Source organism: Meles meles, chromosome 15 (genome assembly GCF_922984935.1).
Source record: "Meles meles chromosome 15, mMelMel3.1 paternal haplotype, whole genome shotgun sequence".
In the NCBI taxonomy this organism is placed as follows: Eukaryota; Metazoa; Chordata; class Mammalia; order Carnivora; family Mustelidae; genus Meles; species Meles meles.
In genome coordinates, this window is record NC_060080.1 from 39,260,138 (window position 1) to 39,280,884 (window position 20,747).

The 20,747-nt window shown below is 50.9% G+C and overlaps 1 protein-coding gene across 1 annotated transcript; it reads left to right on the forward strand.

The window, feature by feature from the left end:
• Positions 1–90: 90 nt before the first annotated feature.
• CD8B (CD8b molecule) lies at positions 91–15,687 on the forward strand. Its single transcript, XM_045979133.1, has 6 exons — positions 91–181; positions 3,607–3,957; positions 7,599–7,685; positions 11,392–11,481; positions 12,948–12,984; positions 14,936–15,687. The coding sequence occupies exons 1-6, from the start codon at positions 139–141 to the stop codon at positions 14,946–14,948; spliced, it is 621 nt and encodes a 206-aa protein (XP_045835089.1). The 5' UTR covers positions 91–138; the 3' UTR covers positions 14,949–15,687.
• Positions 15,688–20,747: the final 5,060 nt, after the last annotated feature.

The following is a 20,747-nucleotide window of genomic DNA, read 5'->3' on the forward strand; positions in this document are numbered from 1 at the left end:
TCCCCCGCCCGGTTCTGTCCTTCCCATCCCTCCTCCCACAAGCCACCCCAGCTGCCCCGCCCCGCTCCCCACCCACTGCCAGCCTGGACGGTCTCAGCAGCGTGCCGCTGGGACCAGGTGTCCCCGGGGCGTGCCAAGATGCAGCCGGGGCTCTGGCTCCTCCTGGCTGCGCAGCTCGCAGGTAAGACCGGGAGACTCGCGGGGGCGCGCGGTGTTGGAGCGGGTGGTCTGCGCTGGCCCCAGGAAGAGCCTGAGCCCTAGAGTTTAGAAAGGGCTGTGGAGGCGGGATGCAGAGCCCAGAGGCCAGGGCAGTGGGGGTCCCTGGGAGGAGGTGCCGCAGGCGCAGACCCTGAGGATAGAGAAGAAATTCATCCCTCCCTCCCCCCTCCCCGGGGTCTTTACTCCAGCGATCCCTGGAGCCCCAGGATTGAGGCTAGTCCCCCCAAAAGCCTGCAGGGGAGAGAAGAGAGGAGGGAGGGAGGCAGGGGGATGGGTAAGGATTTAAGAAAGAAAAAAAGAGAAAGGGGAAGGAGGTACAGAGAGCAGGGGAAAAAATCCACCCTTGTCTAGGATTCCCACTGGAATGTGCCCCCAGAAGGGCTCCAGAGGCTCAGTTCTGGTTTTGATGTCCTGTACTTGGCCCAGGGTTCTGTCGACACATTTTTGGTACTTCCGGGGAAGTACTTGCACAATCTGCCGAACACCTGGCTATGGCCCCTTCTGGGACAGGTGTGACAGAGGACTCCTTAAGGGGTCCCCTGTCTCCCCAGCACTCTCTTGCTTGTATGTGCTGTGTGGCGGGGTTCCCAGAACCAGCGGTACTGGAGTTGGAACACTGCGGTCTGCATGTAGCAAGGGAGTCCCCACTGTCCCTCTCATAAACCCAACAAGACTGACACTTGGAAGAAGCCCCAAACTGCCCACTAACCTGCGATGGATTGCTGTCTTCCCCAAAAAGCCCAAAGCTGGTTATCCTGCCAACCGTGACAAGGTCTGCCAGGCCCCTGCTCTGACCCGGTGAGCTCAACCACATCTCCAGTAGAAGCAAGTCCAGGCCATTCAAACCTAGTGGTTATTACTGATCTTTTAGAACTAGCAGGTCCCTCTGAGTCTGGAATCACTGGGAGAGGTCAGATGAATCCCATGAGAGCACACGGGTAGCGAGGCCTGGCTCCGAATCTGGCACAGATATGGGGCTTGGCCACGGCCAGGTATTCAGCCTCCAGGGACAGAAAAGAGAGACCAGGGTGTGTCACCTAGCAAGCCTGCGTGTCAGGACACAAGAAGGGGAACATACACACAAAGCCCCAGGTCCTTTTGGGGCCCCTTGACCCCTTAAGGAGTCACTTCTAGGGACGCCTGGGTGGTTCAGTTGGTTAAGCGGGTGGCTTCGGCTCAAGTCATGATCCCAGCGTCCTGGGATCGAGTCCCACATCGGGCTTCTTGCTTGGCAGGGAGCCTGCTTCTCTCTCTGCCTCTGCCTGCTACTCTGTCTGCCTGTGCTCACTTGCTCTCTCTCCCTCTCTCTCTCTGACAAATAAATAAATAAATAAATCTTTAAAAAAAAAAAAAAGGGAGTCCCTTCTAGGCTTTCTTGCAAGAATTTCAGGAGTCTGCGTATTTGCAGACCCACTGTGTGCAGAGGGGGACAGGCTAGCCACTCAGGATCCCAGGTCTCCTCAATTCAGGGAGTGGCTCAAAGCTCAGGTTGTGGGGCCCCAGACCTGGGTTTGAATCTGGATCCACCACATATGGGCTGTGTGACCTTGAGCATGTCCTTAACTTGCCTGATCCTCTCTTTCCTCATGTGTAAAGTGGGTGTAAAACAGGACCTGTTGAGGATTAAGTGACATAATGCATGTACCACGCTGGGCACAGTTCAGTAAAGATGGGCAGCATCATCTCTTATTATCGCCCCCAAGATATCAGTGACCCCCAAAGCAGTAAAGAAGCTCTACTCTGCTGAAAAGGCAAGATGGTGTTTAGGGAGAAAAGAGAAGGGCCAACAGACACGTAGGCACCAGGTACCTTGTCATTCTTGATGCACGCAGAAGCTTGGCGTGGCCTGTGAGTGGAGTCAAAAAGCTAACGTTTGTGGCCTGCTATGGGGCCGTGAATCAGCCTGAGACACAAGCATTGGCAGGATTGTGACTCTAGGCCGCTGCCTCGGTAGGCCAGCTCCCCTTGGGTACACACACACACACACACACACTCCCTCTAGACTCTTGTACCCTCCGTGCCTTGCAGTTCCTGGGTCTCTGCCCCAGTCTGTAGGATCTCCCTTTCCCCCACAGCTAAAATGGAAGGTCCACTAGGTCAGATTCAGTGTGTAGGACTTGGCTGTGAATGATCCATTCAAATCTTTCCTAAAATGTCTTTTGCTGCCTGTAACAATTTGGTGTGGGACACGGAGACAATGATATACCAATGGACAGCACTTTACAGTTTGCAGTGCGTTTTCTTGGACGTCCTGACCCTCGCAGGCAAGAAGGACAGTGGCCCCCAGCTGCCCTGATCTTAAAGGGCAGAGGCAGACTCCTTGAATTCTTGCAATCCCTCTGTTGGCAGGGGGCAGAGCTGGTTTCAAGACCCGGTCTTGGAGTTCTGGTCCAGTTCTCCATGAACAAGCCCCTTTTCGTCGATGCTTCCCATCTTGAGACTAAAATGAAATCCCAGGACTGTTCAGGGGTGTCTATCCTTCCCTTTGGGAATGGGGATCCAGTGACCTAGCACATGCTAGGCTGAGAATTGAGTGGCACCTGTGGCAATATTGAGTTCCTCTTGCTTGAGCATGTCTTACAGAAAGGGTGGCTGGCCCTCTTTTAGATTGGCCATACCAGTCCCCAGGCTCTGCCTCTGATTTGGGGATCCTCTGGGCTGCCTGAGACTTCTCCACCTGCTTGGACCCTGTGAAGGTCTGTCCAGAGAGTGGCAGCAGGACAAGGTGAAAGACAGCTGGCTTTGACTTCAGACCTGGAATCTTTGAGTTTGAATCCCAGGTCACTTACTAATTGTTGGTGGGACTTTAAACGAGTAACTCCATGCCTCAGTTTCCTCATCTGTGTCATGGGGGAAAAAATCCCCAAATAAGGGGCGCCTGGGTGGCTCAGTGGGTTAAAGCCTCTGCCTTCGGCTCAGGTCATGATCCCAGGGTCCTGGGATCGAGCCCCACATCGGGCTCTCTGCTCAGCAGGGAGCCTGCTTCCTCCCTTCTCTCTCCCTGCCTGCCTCTCTGCCTACTTGTGATCTGTCTGTCAAATAAATAAATAAAATCTTTTAGAAAAAAAATCCCCAAATAAGTTTCAGATTGGATTAAGATCATTCACTCAAAAAGTCAGACATACAAGCATGCAAGCAATACATGGCAGCTCTCTCCCTGTCCCCTTGGTCAAACTGGCCATAAGAAACACCCGCCTTGCAGATGGTCCCCTGGATTGTAGGGTGCTTGAGCCCTGAGTCCAGGAGCCACCAGCGGCATTTATCGTAGCCCCTGGCTCCTGCAACTGGGGATGGCTTTCCTTCAATGCCTGACTCTGTGACTCCAGAGCCCCACAGCGGTGGCTGGGAAAACATGCTAATGGTCTCTGTGCCTTCTGCTTCTCCTAGTTCTCCATGGCAGCTCGGTGCTGCAGCAGACCCCACCATCCTTAATGATTCAGACCGACAAGACGGTGGTGATGTCCTGTGAAGCCCTAACTAGCACACGCATCTACTGGCTGAGACAGCGCCAGGCTCCAAGCCCAGACAGTCACCATGAGTTCCTGGCCGTCTGGGATTCCCTAAAAGGGATTGTGTATGGCCAAAACGTGAATCGAGAGAAGCTGACTGTGTTTCCGGATGCAAGCCGGTCCATTCTCAATCTAACTAGAGTGGAGCCTGCGGACAGTGGCATCTACTTCTGCATGACCATCGGGAACCCTGAGCTGAACTTCGGGAAGGGAACTCAGCTGAGCGTGGGTAAGAATCTAGGTCAATGCTACTGATGGGCGTGCAACACCTGCTGGGTGTTGGGTGCTGGGTGCGTGCCAGGCACGGAGCTGCCTCTGCTCTCGGCAAGCCCCACTCTGCCAGAGAGGATGTCAGCCAGGAGCAGTAGCCCATAGCTGGTAGGAGTACACTTACTCAGGGCCAAGCAGAAGCAGGGGTTTTACGGAGTCATTTCACTTCCCACTGCCCTCTACCCTGGGAGGTAAGAAGCGGATCCCTATTGCAGATGGGATGCTTAGAAGCATTGCTGTTTCTTCTGGGGAACAAGGCAGTGCTGTCCTTCAGCCACACCAGGCCTACATGAGGCTCTGCCTAGATTGGGCTGAGTCCCCAAACCTTACAGTGGTCTCAGAAATTCCCACCAAGAGTGCACACCAGGAAAGAAGGTCCTTGTTGCCTGGACATACCCAGTGAGAGCATTTCTAGGGCCGGCTGATGCTCTTACATGCTGAATGGGGTGGGGAGGCTGCGGCTCAAACCTACGCCCAGAGGTACAGGGAGGAAGGAGAATGGACCCCAGGCCTAGCTGCAAATTCTGCTGTATTTTTACTGTGTGCCTTTGCACTGGTCCCTCTGCTCCCTGGACCTCAGGTTTCCCGTCTGTGTCATGGGGCTGCCGTTGGCCTCCCCAACGCCATCCAACCCCAAGAAGCTGCAGTTCTGAGAGTTAAGTCCAGCGCACCCCATAGAAATAGATGATAAGCCACGGATGTGATTTAAAAGTTCCTAATGCCATGTTAAAAAAGTAAAAAGAAACCAGCAGAATTAATTTAAATACTACATTTTTAACCGATTGATCAACAAGAACCTCATTTTAACTTGTAATCCATTTAAAAATTATTACTGAAATATTTTGCATACTAAATGTTCGATGTGTTTCTTACACACCGCAACCCTTGAGTGAGACTGGCCAGTGGCACAGGGGCAGGTGGTCGCACTCTTGGACAGTGAGGAGTAAGCTCTGGGAGATGTCAGGGAATCGTGGCAGAAATTCTCAAAGGCCTGCACCTGGCTTTAGCCCCTTCCCCATGTTAGCCACTGGCTGGCTGACCCCCTGCGCTCCTCCCACTGTCCTCCTTCCCTCTCACCTGGGTTCTTCTCAGGCTGGGGACTGAAAAATGACAAGGGGACCCCCCCACACCAGGAATCGGACCACTGAGCATGGGAAGACACAGGGACAGCTGGGACAGCAGCACAATTAGGAAGACAGAAACAGAGGGAAGCTGCTGTCCCATCTCACCAGTTTTGGGTCTTCAGTCAGGAGGTCGGGGTGAGGGTTAGCCCTCGGGGCGAGAAGCCCAGGCATCCTCAGCAGGGTGTCAACAGATTCCATACTGAAAATTGGGTTTTGGGGGGTTTGGGGTTTTGGTTTGGTTTATTGTTTTTGTCTCTACAAATTTTCCCACAAATTTACTCACATTTTCCCACTCATGAGATTTTGGGGTCTAAGAAAGGTAGATGATGAAATAAACAAAACTGGTTTCTAGAAGCTTCCCCTCCACCTACACCACCACCCACTCACCTGGCTTTGATATTTCCAAACCCCTCATGCTGCCTAGCTCTCTGAGAATAGCAGACCCTTCCCAAAGCATGTGCCCGCAACTGCGTCATCTGGCCAGAATTAGGGTGTCCAGAGCCACACCCTGCCCCTCCTGCCGGAGGCCAGCACATACTGAGGGAGGAAACTCGAGTAGTAAAGAAAGTATCTGGAGAAAGACAGGGCTTTGGGGTGCCGCTTTACCATACCATGGGCTCAAAAGTCCTCTCCTTTTCAAAGAGGAGAGAAGTGGGGAGATTTGAACGGGGGGACAGGGGGAGTCAGGAGTCATCAAGGGGACCCAGCTCTGGGCAAGAGAAATTAAAATGGAACGAGACTCCCCACAAACCCCTCATCAGACCCAGGCCCCTGAATCCAGCCAAGACATGTGAGGCCCTATAGAGTCAGCTCCCCTGGAGGCTTCCCGCTGACCGAGAGACCTCTGTGCGTCCTTGTTTACGAAGTAAAGGGAACGGACCCTTCCAGGGCCGTGGGGAGGAACGGAGGAAACACTGCTGGCCCACCCTGGGCAGAGGGCCAGGCTCCCGCACAGCCTGGGAGCACCTTTTCCCTCTTAGCTTAGTTTTCCTCAGCATTCCCATGGCCGAGGGCCTTGACCTGATGCGCCTAACTTTTGTCAGAAAGCGCTGGCACCTGAGGCAGGGCAGCGGCATGAGAGCCCAGAGTCGGGGTCTCTTGGTTCAGATCCTGGCAGTGCTGTTCAAGGCTTCCTGAACCTTGGACACACTATTTCAGTTCTCTGAGCCTCGGCCTCCTCGGGGTAAGACGGGGGTACTAGTGCCTGTCCCCAAAGTTGTTGGTTTCAATAAACAAAAGCCGCAGCACTTGGCTGTGCCCCTAGCACGTGGTGGGACTTAACAGGGGTCCATTCTGGTGAGCTGGTTCTTCCCAGAAACCTCACGAAGCCAGCAGAGGAGAGCGTGTTATCTCCACTTTCTGGGGGACACTCAGGCCGGCGAGGGTCCAGACTGTCCACTTATTATATGGAAGATTGGCCAGCCCTAAAATGACCATTTTGCGCGTGGCCCCTCCCTGTCCCCTTGATGCTAGAATTTAAATTTATGGGGTTACCATCTTCCCCCCCTACCATTTTGCAGAAAGTCATTGCAGTGAAACGTCTTTGCTCATCTCCCAGAGACAAGGGATGGATTCAGCAGCATCTAGTGCTCATACCATTCCTGGCAGCCCAAAGCCTCCCGTGCCTCCCTTGGCTCTGTGTGCTTGTCCCCCTGCCCTGCCCCAATGCATCAGAGTGTGATCCTGGATTAGAATGAAACAGAAGAGTGGCCCACCCAAGCGTCAGCAGAGGGGTCGGGGGTCCAGGTCGGCTCTTTGCACTGTGGGGCCTCAGGGCCAGCCCCTCACATCGCTGCTGTTCATTTATGAACTTAAAGGTTGAGACTAGAGGTCCTTCCAGCTCCATTGTAGATGATTTGTAAAGACATTTAGTAAGGAAAGATAATCCCCACTGCAACCTGCCCAGTATTGTACATATGGGAAAGGGCACCCACTTCCATTCTATGAGCTTCCTCCAACCACTTAGGAATTGGCAGGTTGGCCGAGGGGCTGGTATTGTCAAGGTTTTGGGGACTCTGGCTTCCCCTCAAGGTCTTCAGCCAGGGGAAGCCTGCTGTGGCCAGGGGGAGCACAATTCACTGGGCCTGCTGTCCTCTTTAATTCTCATGACACTCCTGAGAAGGAACTGAGAGTCATCTTTATTTCAACATATGGGGAAACTGAGGCACAGAAACGTGGTAGGAGCTGCCCCAAGTCACACAGCAGTTAATCAGGGCTGCTGGGGCTCTGTTCAGGACCATGTGGGTGCAGAGCCCCTCTCTTTCCTGGACACCAAAGCAGCCTCCTACCTAGGCTCTCGGATAGGTCTGAGAGTTGGGGAAACACCTAGAAAATTCTATTGCTCTGTAAGCTCGGAGCCCTGTGACAGCCCAGGGAACAGTCACAGGGGCTTTAGCACCTGGAGGGAAGACATGAGATTTTAAGTTTTGTCTGTACTCTACCTACTGTTTACATGTGTCTTGCTTACTTTCTGTAGTTGATGTCCTTCCCACCACTGCCCAGCCCACCAAGAAGCCCACCACGAAGAAAAGGTGCCAGCCCCCAAGCCCAGTGACCCAGAAAGGTGAGTTCTCCCATCTTCCTGGACCATCAGAAGCACAGCAGAATGCCTGCCTTCCTTCCCTCCTTCTTTCCTTCCTTCCATAAGCCCTTCCCATGTATGGACTCTGGCCCATTTCTCTGGTTCCAGCCAAGCTGGGCTCAGAAGGGTAGTTGAGTATGACCACAGTGCTGCCCTCCAGCAGCTCACTGTCTAGTAGGGGACACGCTTACAAATCATCACAGGGCAAAGCCTATGTCCCCCCAAAAACCTGCACACCATATACTAGCAGCATTATTCATAATGGTCAAAAAGTCGAAACTCAGAAGTCCACCAGCTGATGAATAGACCAATTAAATTTTGAATATCCATACAATGGAGTAATATTTGGCCATAATAGACAGTGCATTACTGATGCAAGCGGCAGGATGGATGAACCTTGAAAATATTACACAGTGAAAGAAGCCAGATGCAAAAGATCCTGTATTATGGGATCCCAGAATATGACATTTCAAAGAGACAGAAAGTAGGTTAGTGGTTGCCTAAAACTGGGGGGTTGGAAAGGAATGGGGAGTGATCGTGAAAGGGTCCAGGATTTTGGGGGGGTTGAGATGAAAATGTTCTAGATTGTGGCGACTGATGGTTGCACAACTCTGTGAATATACCAAAAACCATTAAATTACACAGTTGGAGCAGGCGAACTTTATATGTGAAGTCCATCTCAGTGAAGCTGTTAGCAAACAAAAATACCGAACCCGAAGGACCAGAACTTCAAACTTTCTCAGTTCGGATGCTTACCAGAGGACCTAACACACAGCACGTGCTAATATATGTTTGTTAATTTGTTAATGAATGAACAAGCTTGCGTGTCTGTGCTGTAAGCACCAGACATGGCAGCTGGAGCATGTGTGTGCGCGCGCACACACACACACACACACACACACACACACTTCCCTTGAACCATCAGCCCAGCTGTGTTTCTGGAAAAATACTTACCTCTGCCCCTCAAAAGATACTGATGACAAACAGATGTCATCTGCTCCTACCCATAGGACAAACGGCAGGGAAGCCACCACACTAGCGCTGCCTGGCGCTCCTGGGTTGCTCGGTCTTAAATACGTCAAGTAACAGAAGGAGCCCGAGGACAGGCATCTAGTGGGATTCAGGCGATGAGCGCAGGAAGCTACCCCACGGGGTCACAGTAATAAAGGAAGTCAGAACCCGGACGCAGAAGGGCACAGTCTTGGGGAGCATAAAGGTGGAGATAGAATGACCTCATTGGAGAAAGCATCTATGCCCCACAACTTTGCCTAAAGGATTTCGGGTAGTTCACAACAGAAAACCACACAAAGGCAAACACAGCAAGGCCGCGAAGCGGAGGGTGACTCTAGAGAAGCGGGGAAGCCAGCTGCACCAGAGGGAACACTTGCACAAAACCAGATAACTTGCACAAACCCCGTGGGACAGCCCCGATGGCTGCATGAAGAAACTACCCCAGGTGCTGGGTTCCAGAGCCTTCAACCCAGGGTTAAATTCTAGAGGAAAGCCGCTCTGTTCATTCTTCTGTAAGGACTGCTGAGCAATACGGAATTCACTCACACTTCTGTTGGAGCGCCTGGGTGGCTCAGTGGGTTAAGCATCTGCCTTCGGCTCAGGTCATGGTCCCAGGGTCCTGGAATCAAGCCCTGCACTGGGCTCTCTGCTCAGTGGGGAGTCTGCTTCCCCCTCTCTCTCTGCCTGCCTCTCTGCCTACTTGTGATCTCTCTCTTTCTCTTTGTCAAATAAATAAAATCTTAAAAAAAAAAAAAACAACACTTCTGTAAGTGATGAGGACAAAGGTCTTTGAAGTTCTTGCATCATTTCTTATATGGACCCTCAGTTAAGTCCCAGGGCAAATATGCAAGTCCAGCATTAGTAGGTTATTAAGAATAACCAGGATGAGTGTGAAGGTGGCCAAGTGGGGGCTGAGAGAGAAGTAGGTGGGGGTTGTTTTTGGGGATGGGGGCTATGGGACAGGGTACCCCAGTGGTAAGTCAGCCAGACTTAGGTGTGAGTCCCTGTCTGCCATTGTCTGTACTCTGTGCCCTTGGGCAGGTGACTCAGCCTCTCTGAACCTCTTTCCTCATCTGTAACATCAGGCATGATTGCCTGGCATGATTGAATGAGGTGTTGTACGTAAGGCACTCATCTTGAGGGGGGCACCCAGCTGGAGCTCAAAGCTTGTCATCATGAATGAAACCACATGGCTGCCCTGGGGAAGGGCCTGCTCCAGAAGGCTTCGGGCTGTCCCTTGAGATGACACTGAGAAGAACAGCTGGTGACCTCTAGGCTTCAGGGAACTGTGAAAACCGAGCAAGGCAAGAAAGGCCAGGCCAGATCCTACAAGCGGCCAATACATGAAAATAGGGTGATGCTGACAAATTGTCAAGGACTGGAAGTGACGTATCTTGTTAAATCCACGACACTAGCGAAAACCAAACACATTGATAATATCGAGTGTCGGCCAGGTGCACAGCTGGTGTTTAGGAGGGCAAATCGGTGCTGGCTTTTTGGAAGGCACTTCACAGGGTCTGGCAACTTTAGGCGGACATAGGCAATGGTTTGGCCATTCCTGTTTTCAGTATCTGCCTCGGGCAGGCTCCTACTTTAGAAAGAATGTACCAGGAGCTTCTCTGTGGTTATTTGTAAAAGCAAAACATAGGAAGAAAACAAAATGCCCATCCAGGGGCCAAGTAATCCATGATACGTCCAAACTGCAAAGGTTACTCTGCTAGAAAAAGTGTGTGCTGGGGCGCCTGGGTGGCTCAGTGGGTTAAGCCGCTACCTTTGGCTCAGGTCATGATCTCAGGGTCCTGGAATTGAGTCCCACATCGGGCTCTCTGCTCAGCAGGGAGCCTGCTTCCCTCTCTCTCTGTCTTTGCCTGCCTCTCTGCCTACTTGTGGTCTCTCTCTCTGTCAAATAAATAAATCTTTTTTAAAAAAAGTGTGCGCTGAGGTATTATTTAAAAAGATTTTCCTTATTTATTTTAGAGAGAGGTGGGGGGGGGCAGAGTAAGAGGGAGAAAGCGTCTCCAGCAGGCTCTGCGCTGAGCGTAGAGCCTGCTGAGGGACTCATTGTCCTGACCCCGACCTGATCCGAAACCAAGAGTCAGACGTTAAACTGACTGCCCCACCCGGGGGGCCCCCAATCTACTTAAGTGAAGAAAAAAATGGTTTGCCAAACAATTTGTACAATATAAGCCACTGTGTGCTTTTAAAAAAACCTGTATTTGTCTGTGTAAATTATGCATGTGTAAACACAAAGAGAAAGGTACCAAATTAACCATAGCATGTGTGTGTGTGTGTTTTTTTTCCTGTGAGGGGGCTGGTTTGCCAAGGAGCTCTCTAACCATATACTCGAATCCTTTACAATGAAAATATATTCAGCTGTCTCTTGTGTAGTTAAAATAAGAGCTTTAAAAATAAATAGTAAAAATCTCTTTACCAGGCATGAAAATTATCTCCTTTGAACATAAGTAGCTCCTGAGCTTAATTAATTTTTAAAAGGGTGATGTGGGACATAACATTTTCCGTGTAAAATCATCTCAGTGTGTTTCAAGTACCCAGAAAGAAAGACGAGAAAAATATGCAAACAGTGGCATTCCCTGGGAGGTGGGATTTCCGGTTGATTTTTCCCTCTTTGTATTTTTATGTGCTTGCCTCAGATGTTCAGTAAGTGTGTCTCTTCCAGGCCCATCCTGTGGCCCCATCACCCTCGGCCTCCTGGTGGCCGGAGTCCTGCTTCTGCTGGTGTCCTTGGGAGTGGCCATCCACCTACACCGTAAGTTGTGCCCTCTCGGACCACTGTGGTGGCTGCTTTTGCTGTTGGAGGTGTCCCTGAGCGCCCATCCTTCTCTAGGGAAGCGGGACAGATGGCAGAAGTTCATACCCATCCCCAACCCATGGAAGCTGCGGAGGTGATTTGTGTCCTGACGCCATGCTGCAGGGATAAGAGACCATGCCGTCTCTGAAGTCAGACCGGGGCTTGAAGCCAACCCCACTATTTGCCGATCTAGGGGCCTTGGGCTGGTGTCCTGGCCTCTCTGACCCTCAACCACCCCATTCAGGAGTAACAATATTACCCACCTCCCAGGGTTGCTGTTGGTAAAGTCCTGCCCAGAGGTCCCAACATGGGGTATGAGCTCAGTCAGTGGGAACTCCCATGAGCACTCGGGATGGAAGCAGTACACAGAAGACATGGCCCTGGGGTTTGGGTTATGTTCCCAGAAGCTCTAACTCCTCCTCCTTTGTGAGACTGCAGGGAGACTGAAGATGACTGTCTCTCGGCCACTCTGGAGATGATCTCATCTGCCCCGGGTGGGGCAGCTCCCAGGCTTTAGCAGAAAAGAGGGGAACTGCAGGGGAAGCCCACATGGCAGCCCAAGAGGCTCGGACCCTACCCCTGGCCTTTCTGCTCAGCTGTGTCACCACGAGCAACTCACTGACCCTCTCTGGGCTTCTACAAAATAGGGGAGGGTGGCTCGCAGGGGCTAGGACTTGATCGGTGACTCTTTTATAGGTCATAGACCCCTTTAAACTTGTGATAGCAATTACAGACCCTCTCCCCAAAGAAATGTGTCATGTGAGCATTTTTACATAACATTGCCATTCGAGGAAGGATCCATTTGTCCCCATTAAAGTTCAATGGTCTGCAAACCGTTCCCATCAAGGATCTTGTTAATAAAAACTTGTTAAATTATGAACCCCAGCTGCAGATAGATCAAAAGTTAACTCTTTAACTGCAAATAGGTATATTTATTTCATATAGTAAGTATGTTATTAAATGTGTTTCATAACTGAAAAGTAATAAAAGATGAGATAGACCTGTAGATAGACATGCCCACACTTCTTTCCCGCATCCCGGTGGGAAACGTTGTAATTTCTCTAGCTCGAGACCACCTGTCTGCATAGCTCTCCATTCCCGACCTGCTGCGAAGGACAAACTGGCATGTTTAAGGGCACACAGACCGGAGCAGATTCACTGAGTTCGAATTCTGGCTTTACTGCCTACTAGCTGCACAACTTTGGGCAAGTAACTCTGTGCCACGCATGCTCTGGGACTCAGTTTCCCCATATACCCAATGGAGATACTAAGAGGAGTCATCACGGGTTTGCTGTGAGCCTGGCGCCAGAAAAGAGGTCTGAGGTGCTGTTTTCCCCCCTCATCTCCCTCCTCGCTCTCTGTGGCTGGGTGTCAGCACCCCACGGTCCACACCAACCCACGTCCTTGTTTTCTTCTTCTTCCAGGCCTGCGGAGGAGAGCCCGGCTTCGCCTCCTGAAACAGTAAGTGCTTAGGGCCCCAGAATAGTGCCGGTGATGCGGCCCTGGGTATGGTATCGGCCCCTGCTGCTGCCAGAGCCTCTATCTGCAGGAGCCAAAGCCAGACCCCACCTGCAAAAAATCTTAGACTATAAAAATAGAGGGAGCCGTAGAGTTCAGGAGGAGAGATCATCTAAACAAATGAGCATACTGGGTACTTCAAGCACGGACTTAGCTCTTAGCAATGATAACAGTCAACTCTTGCAAGCAGAGAATGCAGGAGGATACCCCAAACCCTTGCCCACCCAGCATTTCATTTGACTTGGTCCTGTAAGGACATAGGAGTGTTACTGTTACAGACCAGCTGAACCAGCTCAGAGCATTTGGGTTAGGAAAGAGCAGGACTGGATTGGAGGCCAAGGCAGTTCACTGCTTCCTTGCCTGGGTCCCCAGAGTTGACAGATTGAAAAGCTGAGTCACACAGACATGGGAGCTGAAAAGCACTAGTTTTTCAGGTCCCTGAGCTGTGTGAGTGCAGGCAGAGCCCCCAGAGGCTGACACCACGAGAGTCCAATGGCCAGAGGCTGCTCCCAGCCTAAGGGATTGCCAGGCCTCAGCCCAGCCATGGGCAGTGTTCTTGGATTACATTTTCTTCCTCAAAAGACTGTTTCACATCTACCTGTCTCATTAATGACAGTCCCTTCCATCTAGAGGTGTTCGGGGGAAAAAAAGAAAGCCCATCATGCCTCTAGATTGAAGAGGGCAACAGGGCCTGGTGCTCATGAGCTCTGGCTTGAGCTTGGGGGTTCGAATCCTATCTGCCGCTCACCAACTGTGGGACTGTGGGTGAGTGGCTTAAGCCCTCTGAGCCTCTGATTCCTCACCTGTAAAACAGGATCACTACCTGCGCCCAGCCCTGGTCCCATGAATTCAGAGCACAAAACTCATGTCACTGATGAAAGTCAGTTCTACAAGGAACAAAAATGTCTTCCTAATTACTTAAAATTTAAACTCCATATAAACTCTGTATTATATTCTCTGCATTATTATATACATTATTACTTGTCTATATATTTGCTTGACTAAGACATAGTCACTGAAACATGCCTGCTGTCTTTTATGGGCAATTTTCAATGATAGCTTTGATGGTATACCCTTCCCACAATTTGATGTGCTGGACTTAGAAGATATCCCCTACCTAAGAGACGGTAACCTGAGTGTATTTGTCTGAGCCTAGATCTGCAGAATATTCTGTTCAGCAATTTCCCCATGGTGACGTCTAATGGAGAATGAATCCCCATCAGGGTATTGCCCCCGCTCAGCCCTTCATTTTAACTTGTTCCCTGGTGATTTGATGCCAGTTTTATGGCTTCTCATGCTCTGGCAAACCCAGGGGTGCTGAGGATCTGCCGAGGTGGGGAAGGAGCTGGGGGTGGTCACGGGGGGCCGCGATCTCCCTCACCCTCTGCTCATAGTACTGCCGCATGGGCCACCTGTAGTTACGCTTGCCTAAGAGAAATCACTTGAACAAAAGGGTTTGTGGCTAAAACAAAGTTTGGAAACCACGTCTAGTTTTGCTACCATGATCCAGGTGTGGGCGAAAGGGTCCATGGGCCCCACAGATCAGCTCTTCTGAACTCAAACTTTGATTTGGGGCAGACGCTCCCCAGCCCGAAGCTGAGTTGGAAAATCTTCCCATCAGCAAACCATCTTCTTCTGGACCCTTAATGTACATTTGTGACTGGCTTCTCTTAGAAGGTCCTGCAGGAAGTAACACTATTCAAAGCTAGAGGGCTTTGGGCTTTCTTTTTTGAGCTTCTTAAGAATTTTTTTAATGACTAAGTTGGACCCAAAAACAGAGTAACGGAAAACTCCTGGCCCGGGCTCCTTACTGGAAATACAGCCCTGGATCCTCACCTGTCATTTGTCTTTGTCACAGGAAATAAGTGGTGTCTCAACTTGCTGTTGTTTTCAGGTTTTATAAATGAGCAAAAAATATGCTCTGGGGGTCCTGCTACAAAAATACGTTGGTCAGTAAGAAGCGAGATCTGGAAAAATGAGAGAGAAGGGCCACGTTCACCTCACTCCACTGTGGAAATTTCGCTGATCTGCTGAAGTTGCCTGCTTTTAACTATTGCAAGTGCTCTCTGTGGGCCTCACGCATGGGAGCAACTTGTTAGCTGGTCGTCAGGAGTCACAGAGAGAAGGCTTCAGAGCCCCCCAAAAGCTTCCTGCAACTCGGAGAGGGGGCACACTGGAGGATGGAGTAGAAAATGCGGCCATGACACCACTTCCAGCTCCCGAACTCCCCCGGGCTGGGCTGGGACCTTTGTGTTGGCCGTCCAGCCCCGTTCTCGCCAGTTGCTTTGCCCCGAAAGGGCAGTGACATGAAGTCCTGAGTCTCTCATGGGATGGCCCCAGGATGGCTCCTCCTTGGTCTTCCTAGGCTGGGGCTGACTGTCCTCATTGAGAGCCCCAGAGACCAGCCCCAGCTTGGAAACCAGCTTTCTGTGAAAGGCGGACCTGACTCCTGCCGTTACTTCAGCCTCAGGGGACGTCCTTTTGGGTCTGGCGACTTGTGACTTTGAGAATGGGAAGTCACTTTATTTCCTATTAGGAATTTCCCTGGCTTTCACTTTTGCCCTCCCATGGCTTGTAAATTTCTCTGTCACTTTCTGTTCTTTTTATGAAAATGTCTTGGTTGTAAAAATAAAGCCCTGAATAAAAGATGCAAATGGGTCCTGTGATGGAAAAGCACAAAGCCCATCTGTACGGCAAAGATGTTGACGCTCAGCTGAAAAGAAATAACAAGGATAAAATGTGCCTGTCCTCATTTGCCCCTGCGATGTGCTGTCGTCCGTGTTGTAGGCTCAGGGAGAGTCTCACAGGTTGGGAAGCACCCAGCACCCAGCGCCAAGCAGCAGGGGCCCCAGAGCTGACCTCTGGCCGTTCCAAGCCACCTTCACTATACCTGTTTGGTTCTACTGAGTGGAACCCCAGGGAGTCCTAGCCACAGACTGCTGACCTTGTACTAAAGAAAAGGTGAGAGACATAGGGTCTCTCTCTCAGCTCTGATGGGGAAACCAGATGCTAGGGGAAAATGCTGAGCTGGAAGAGGGAGTTTGGACGTGCCTTCTGAAAAAGCCCGGGGTGGGGACCTGATCTTAGTTCCCCAGCCTGGGCTTTCATAGTGTAAAATCTACTGAGCCAAAAATGAGTGCAGACTTAGGCTGAGTTAACAGAAGCACCAGGCCAAGGGAGAACAGAGCCCCACCTGCTTTTCCTGGTCTGCTGGGAGGGGCCTTTGATGAAGGGCAGGGGCAAACCAGGCTCTGCTCAGAGGCCTCTGGCAGCCACAGAAAACAGGAAAGGAAAGATGGGTCGAGGGGAGGGGGCATCTGAGTTGCTGTCTATGGAGTGAAGGGTGCAGAACTAGGCGTGGTGGGTGGGAGTTAGAAGGTGTTGGTGCAAGAGGTTCTTGAGAAAAGCTAATGCTCTCTGCCCATCAGCTCTGAGGACGACTGGACAAGCTGCCTGCCAGGTTCCCAGGGAGAGGGGAAGGAGCCCAGGCGTCCCAGGCCAGACTCCTCTCAGGTTCATGTTTAAGGTGGGCTTCTTGCTCTAAGACGTCCCATTTAGTGATAAGAGACTAAAGCCCAGGGGTGTCTGGGTGGCTCAGTCGGTTAAGCATCTGCCTTCAACTCAGGTCATGATCCTGAGTCCTAGGATGGAGCCCAGGAGCCCACCCCCTGCTCAGCAGGGAGTCTGCTTCTCCCTGCCCCTATTCCTGCCCCTCCCCCTACACTCATGCTGGCTTCCTCTCTCTCTGTCCCTCACACATTATCTCTCTCTAATATAAATAAATAAAATCTTTTTTTTAAAAAAGAGAGAAATGAAGCCCAGAGGCGCAGCCTGCCTTCCCTACAGGCTCACACCCAGGCCACAGCGGAAGTAAGAACAGGCCTCCAGGCCCCTCTCCCCGCTTCTGTCTGAGCTATAAACAGCATCTCCCCATTGCTGTCTTTGCGATCGTGTTTAGTTGTTTGCAGATTCACATGGGGGTAAGGTTGGGGGACCAGGGCCAGGGAAGGGGGGCTGGGGGGGCGCACCTCCATCTCTTTTCTGTGCCGCAGGCACCTGCTACAGCTTGGTCTGCCCAGAGAGCTGGAGCAGGCTTGGCTGCCAGCAGCAGGGGTTGCGGTGAAGAGGTCTGCACCCGGCACCTGACTTTTGTTTTGAAGAAGGAACTGAGCATCTACTACTTTCTGGAGGTCCATCATGGCAAAAATATTTTTTTAAAGAATTTTTAAACCTAGCTATCTTTTTTTTTAATATTTTATTTATTTGATAGAGAGAGATATCACAAGTAGGCAGAGAGGCAGGCAGAGAGAGAGGGAAGAAGCAGGCTCCCTGCTGAGCAGAGAGCCCAATGCGGGGCTCGATCCCAGGACCCTGAGATCATGACCTGAGCCGAAGGCAGAGGCTTTAATCTACTGAGGCACCCAGGCGTCCCAAACCTAGCTATCTTTTGACTAGTAATGTCACCTCTAGGCAATTATCTTTAACACACACACACACACACATCTCAAAGTTACATGCACAAATACCCATCAGATTGGTTTTTGTCGTGCTACTTATCAGCCAAAAATTGGAAGCAATCCAATTGTCCATCAGAAAAAGATGAAAGAAAGAAAGAAAGAAATCAGTTGTGATACAAGGGAATCCATGCAGGTGTTGGGGAATGAGTGAGACCCATGCGTCCTGGCTTCCCATGACGGTCACTACACCTGCATATGCTTGAACATCTGTATTGATTATCCTCACTTTAAATGCAATATATGGCTCCCGTTAAAATTCAAGCACAATAAAGACAGGCAAAGCAAATACACATTAAAGTCAGGATATGGTTACCCTTATTGCAGGGTTGTTCAGCAGGAGGGAGTATGAAGTCTGGGGGGTGCCGTGTCCTGTCCCCTGCCTGGGGGCTGCTTCCACGCACGCGTGTGTTCAGTTTGTGGAAATCACCGAGCTGTATACTCATGATATGCCAACTCTCATATGTACAAATGGAAAGAGATAGAGATTATACTCCAACAAAGACATGTTTTGTATATCTAAGTACAGAACATTGCAGAAATATGCGAAGTTGGCATTAAAATTTTCTTGTCCTCCCAGATTTTTCCTGCATGTGTTCTTTTAAACAGAAGTCGAAATCTTATAAAATGTAATACGTAATACCTAAGATATAGAATATAAAAAAATCAGATCTTATTATTCTGCAAATTTGATTTTTTTTTTCTCTAATAATATATCAATGCCTCTAGACATATTTGTGTATGCACAGAAAAAGGTCCGGAAGGATATACTCCAAGCTGTTAATGGTAGTCACTCTGGGGAATTTCCACTTCTGCCTTGTACATTTCTGTGTTGTGTGAATTTTTACAGCAATCGTGTGCCTTTTATAATTGGGGGTAAAAATAATTTGGAAAAAAAAGAAGCAGTCTGTTTTTAAAAAGAGGTTCTGATCGTTGTAATATTAAAAAATTGGAATCTGCTCCAGTAGCCATCAATGAGAGATCTGTTCGTAAGTCATGATTTTTAAAAATCTGAGCAATGGAAATCACGTGATGCGTGTGGGGGCTGCCGGACAGCAGGACCTAAGTCTCCAGTCATACAAACGTGAGCAAGCTCCTGTACATCTGCGGGCCTCAGTTCCGTCCTGTGCCATGGGAGCAGTCTCTGTCTCTCTGCCTTGCTGTAGAGCATGCAGATAGGAGGCTCTGAGACCAGTGCTGGTTCCCCCAGCCGGCCCTCCCCTCAGGGGGAAGCAAGGTAGCCAATTCTGGGTGCCAGCCTGCAGGTGCAGCACCCAGCAGCACAAGTTCAAAGAAAGAAGGGGGCTCCTCCACCACCCCTCCCTTTCATCCTTACTCATCCCCACCCCTGCCCCCACAGCTAGTGTCTCTTTGCCTGTAGGAAGTGGGCAACTTGTTTTCACAAAGTGATCCCCGGTCCTGTGTGGGCTGCAGAGCTGATCGAATCTACCACCCAGTCAAAGGAAAAGAGAGAAAGAGCCCTGTCTTCAGAGGCCTTTCCAGGTGTGGAGGACCAAAGAGATTTCCTCCACCACTTCTTGGGAAACCTCCCCAGATGCGTCATTCACACTCCTAGCTGACTGTGACTCACGGGTTCCTGGAGACCCGCGGGCTATCTAACTGGGTGCCTCAGCCCAAACAGAAGGAAGCCACGTCCCCCAACACCAAATCAGTTTGGGATTCACAGACACACACCTGTCCCCCCCCCCCCAGGGGTGGGGGTTCTTGTTATGCTGAACACCTAAGGGCTGAAAAAGGACTCTATTCCTGCACAGTTTCGTGGGCTTTCCTGGATCCTGTTTTCTCCCCCTCGTTAAATGCCTTTTATGTACAAGTACCCATCTTGAGCTTAGCTTGGGCTTCAGAATTTGAACAAAATATATATATATATATATTTATTTAAGATTTTATTTATTTATTTGCAATTGAGAGCACAAGCAGTGGACAGGGGCAGAGGGAGAGGCAGGCTCCTGGCTGAGCAAGGAGTCCGATGTGGGACTCGATCCCAGGACCCCAGAATCATGACCTGAGCCAAAGGAAGACCAACTGAGCCCTCCAGGTGTCCTTTTTCATATATTTTTAATTGCAGACTGTCTCACGCCCTGTCCCCTTTGACAGGCGAGCTTATCACCTGCCCGATCTCTGAGGTTAGTCCTTGTCTTCTTCAGGCTTCTCCATGACAATTCGAAGGTGTTTATTCTGGGCACCTTCTGTGTGTGGGACTGGGGAAACCAGAACAGACACAGCCTGGCCTCCTGGATCCCTCTTTACTGGCCAGTCCCTGATCTCCTGAGGGGAACAAGGCCTGTGGGAGCCCTCTGGCCCTGTCCTGCCACCCACACACACAATCGGCATTCCTGAGCCTCGAAGCCAGAATCTAGATGAATAAATGAGGAAGCAAGAAGCCCACTTTCTGAGCTAGGAACACAGCCTACCCTTGGCACCCCCTCAGCCCTCTCCACTGGCTCCCTCACCCAGCCTATCTGTGCCCCAAGATTGTGAAGACTAGACTTAGCCACACTTCTCAGTGTTTGCTTTGACAGGTACAGTCAACCAACCCCTTGGAGACCATATGCCCAACAAACTAGTTACTAACTGAGCACCTATAGAGTTCTTGGCACCAACGATGTGTTCAGCAGACACTATCCCTAACTCCATAGGCTCACAGCATCGTGGGGGACATAGACACAGGCCCGGCACTTGTGTGACTCCAAGAGCGAGTGCCCTCGGCGACCCAACCTTGTGCCAGTCCTGGACGGATGGTAAACGGGTGAACAGGCAAATACCCAGGTGATGTTAACGCAAGCAGAAGGCACGAGTTGCCACCCGACAAAAAGTTGTGCTCGGCTTGGGGAAGAGTGTGAGGCCTTTCACAGTCGATTTTGTGGAGGTCTCTGCGGTTGGGTGGGGACAAAGTTAAGAGGGGAAGATTTGAAGTGTTGGTGGGGAGGCGGAGGCCCATCTTCCCCAACACAGCCCTCCCCAGCCCCCCTGTCAGCATCCTGTGGGCCAAAAGCTGGTTGCCTGGCTAGACTTGCTGTCTAGGTCTAGCCTCGGGCCAGCTTTTGGCCCACAGGATGCTGAAGGGGGCAGGCCAGGCCAAAGGGAAGGCTGTGACTCCCGTTCCTCTACCCTCCATCCTCACTCCACCTTAGGGTTCTGCCATGCCTGGGGAGCCAGGGAGGCCTAGGG

What these genes read in the sequence shown, in the direction of transcription:
- CD8B (XM_045979133.1), top strand. Translation starts at nt 139, where the DNA reads ATGCAGCCGGGGCTCTGGCTCCTCCTGGCTGCGCAGCTCGCAG. An exon ending in GGGAACTCAGCTGAGCGTGG is followed by an intron (nt 3,958 to 7,598) that starts GTAAGAATCTAG and finishes TACTTTCTGTAG; the next exon opens with TTGATGTCCTTCCCACCACT. An exon ending in AGTGGCCATCCACCTACACC is followed by an intron (nt 11,482 to 12,947) that starts GTAAGTTGTGCC and finishes TTCTTCTTCCAG; the next exon opens with GCCTGCGGAGGAGAGCCCGG.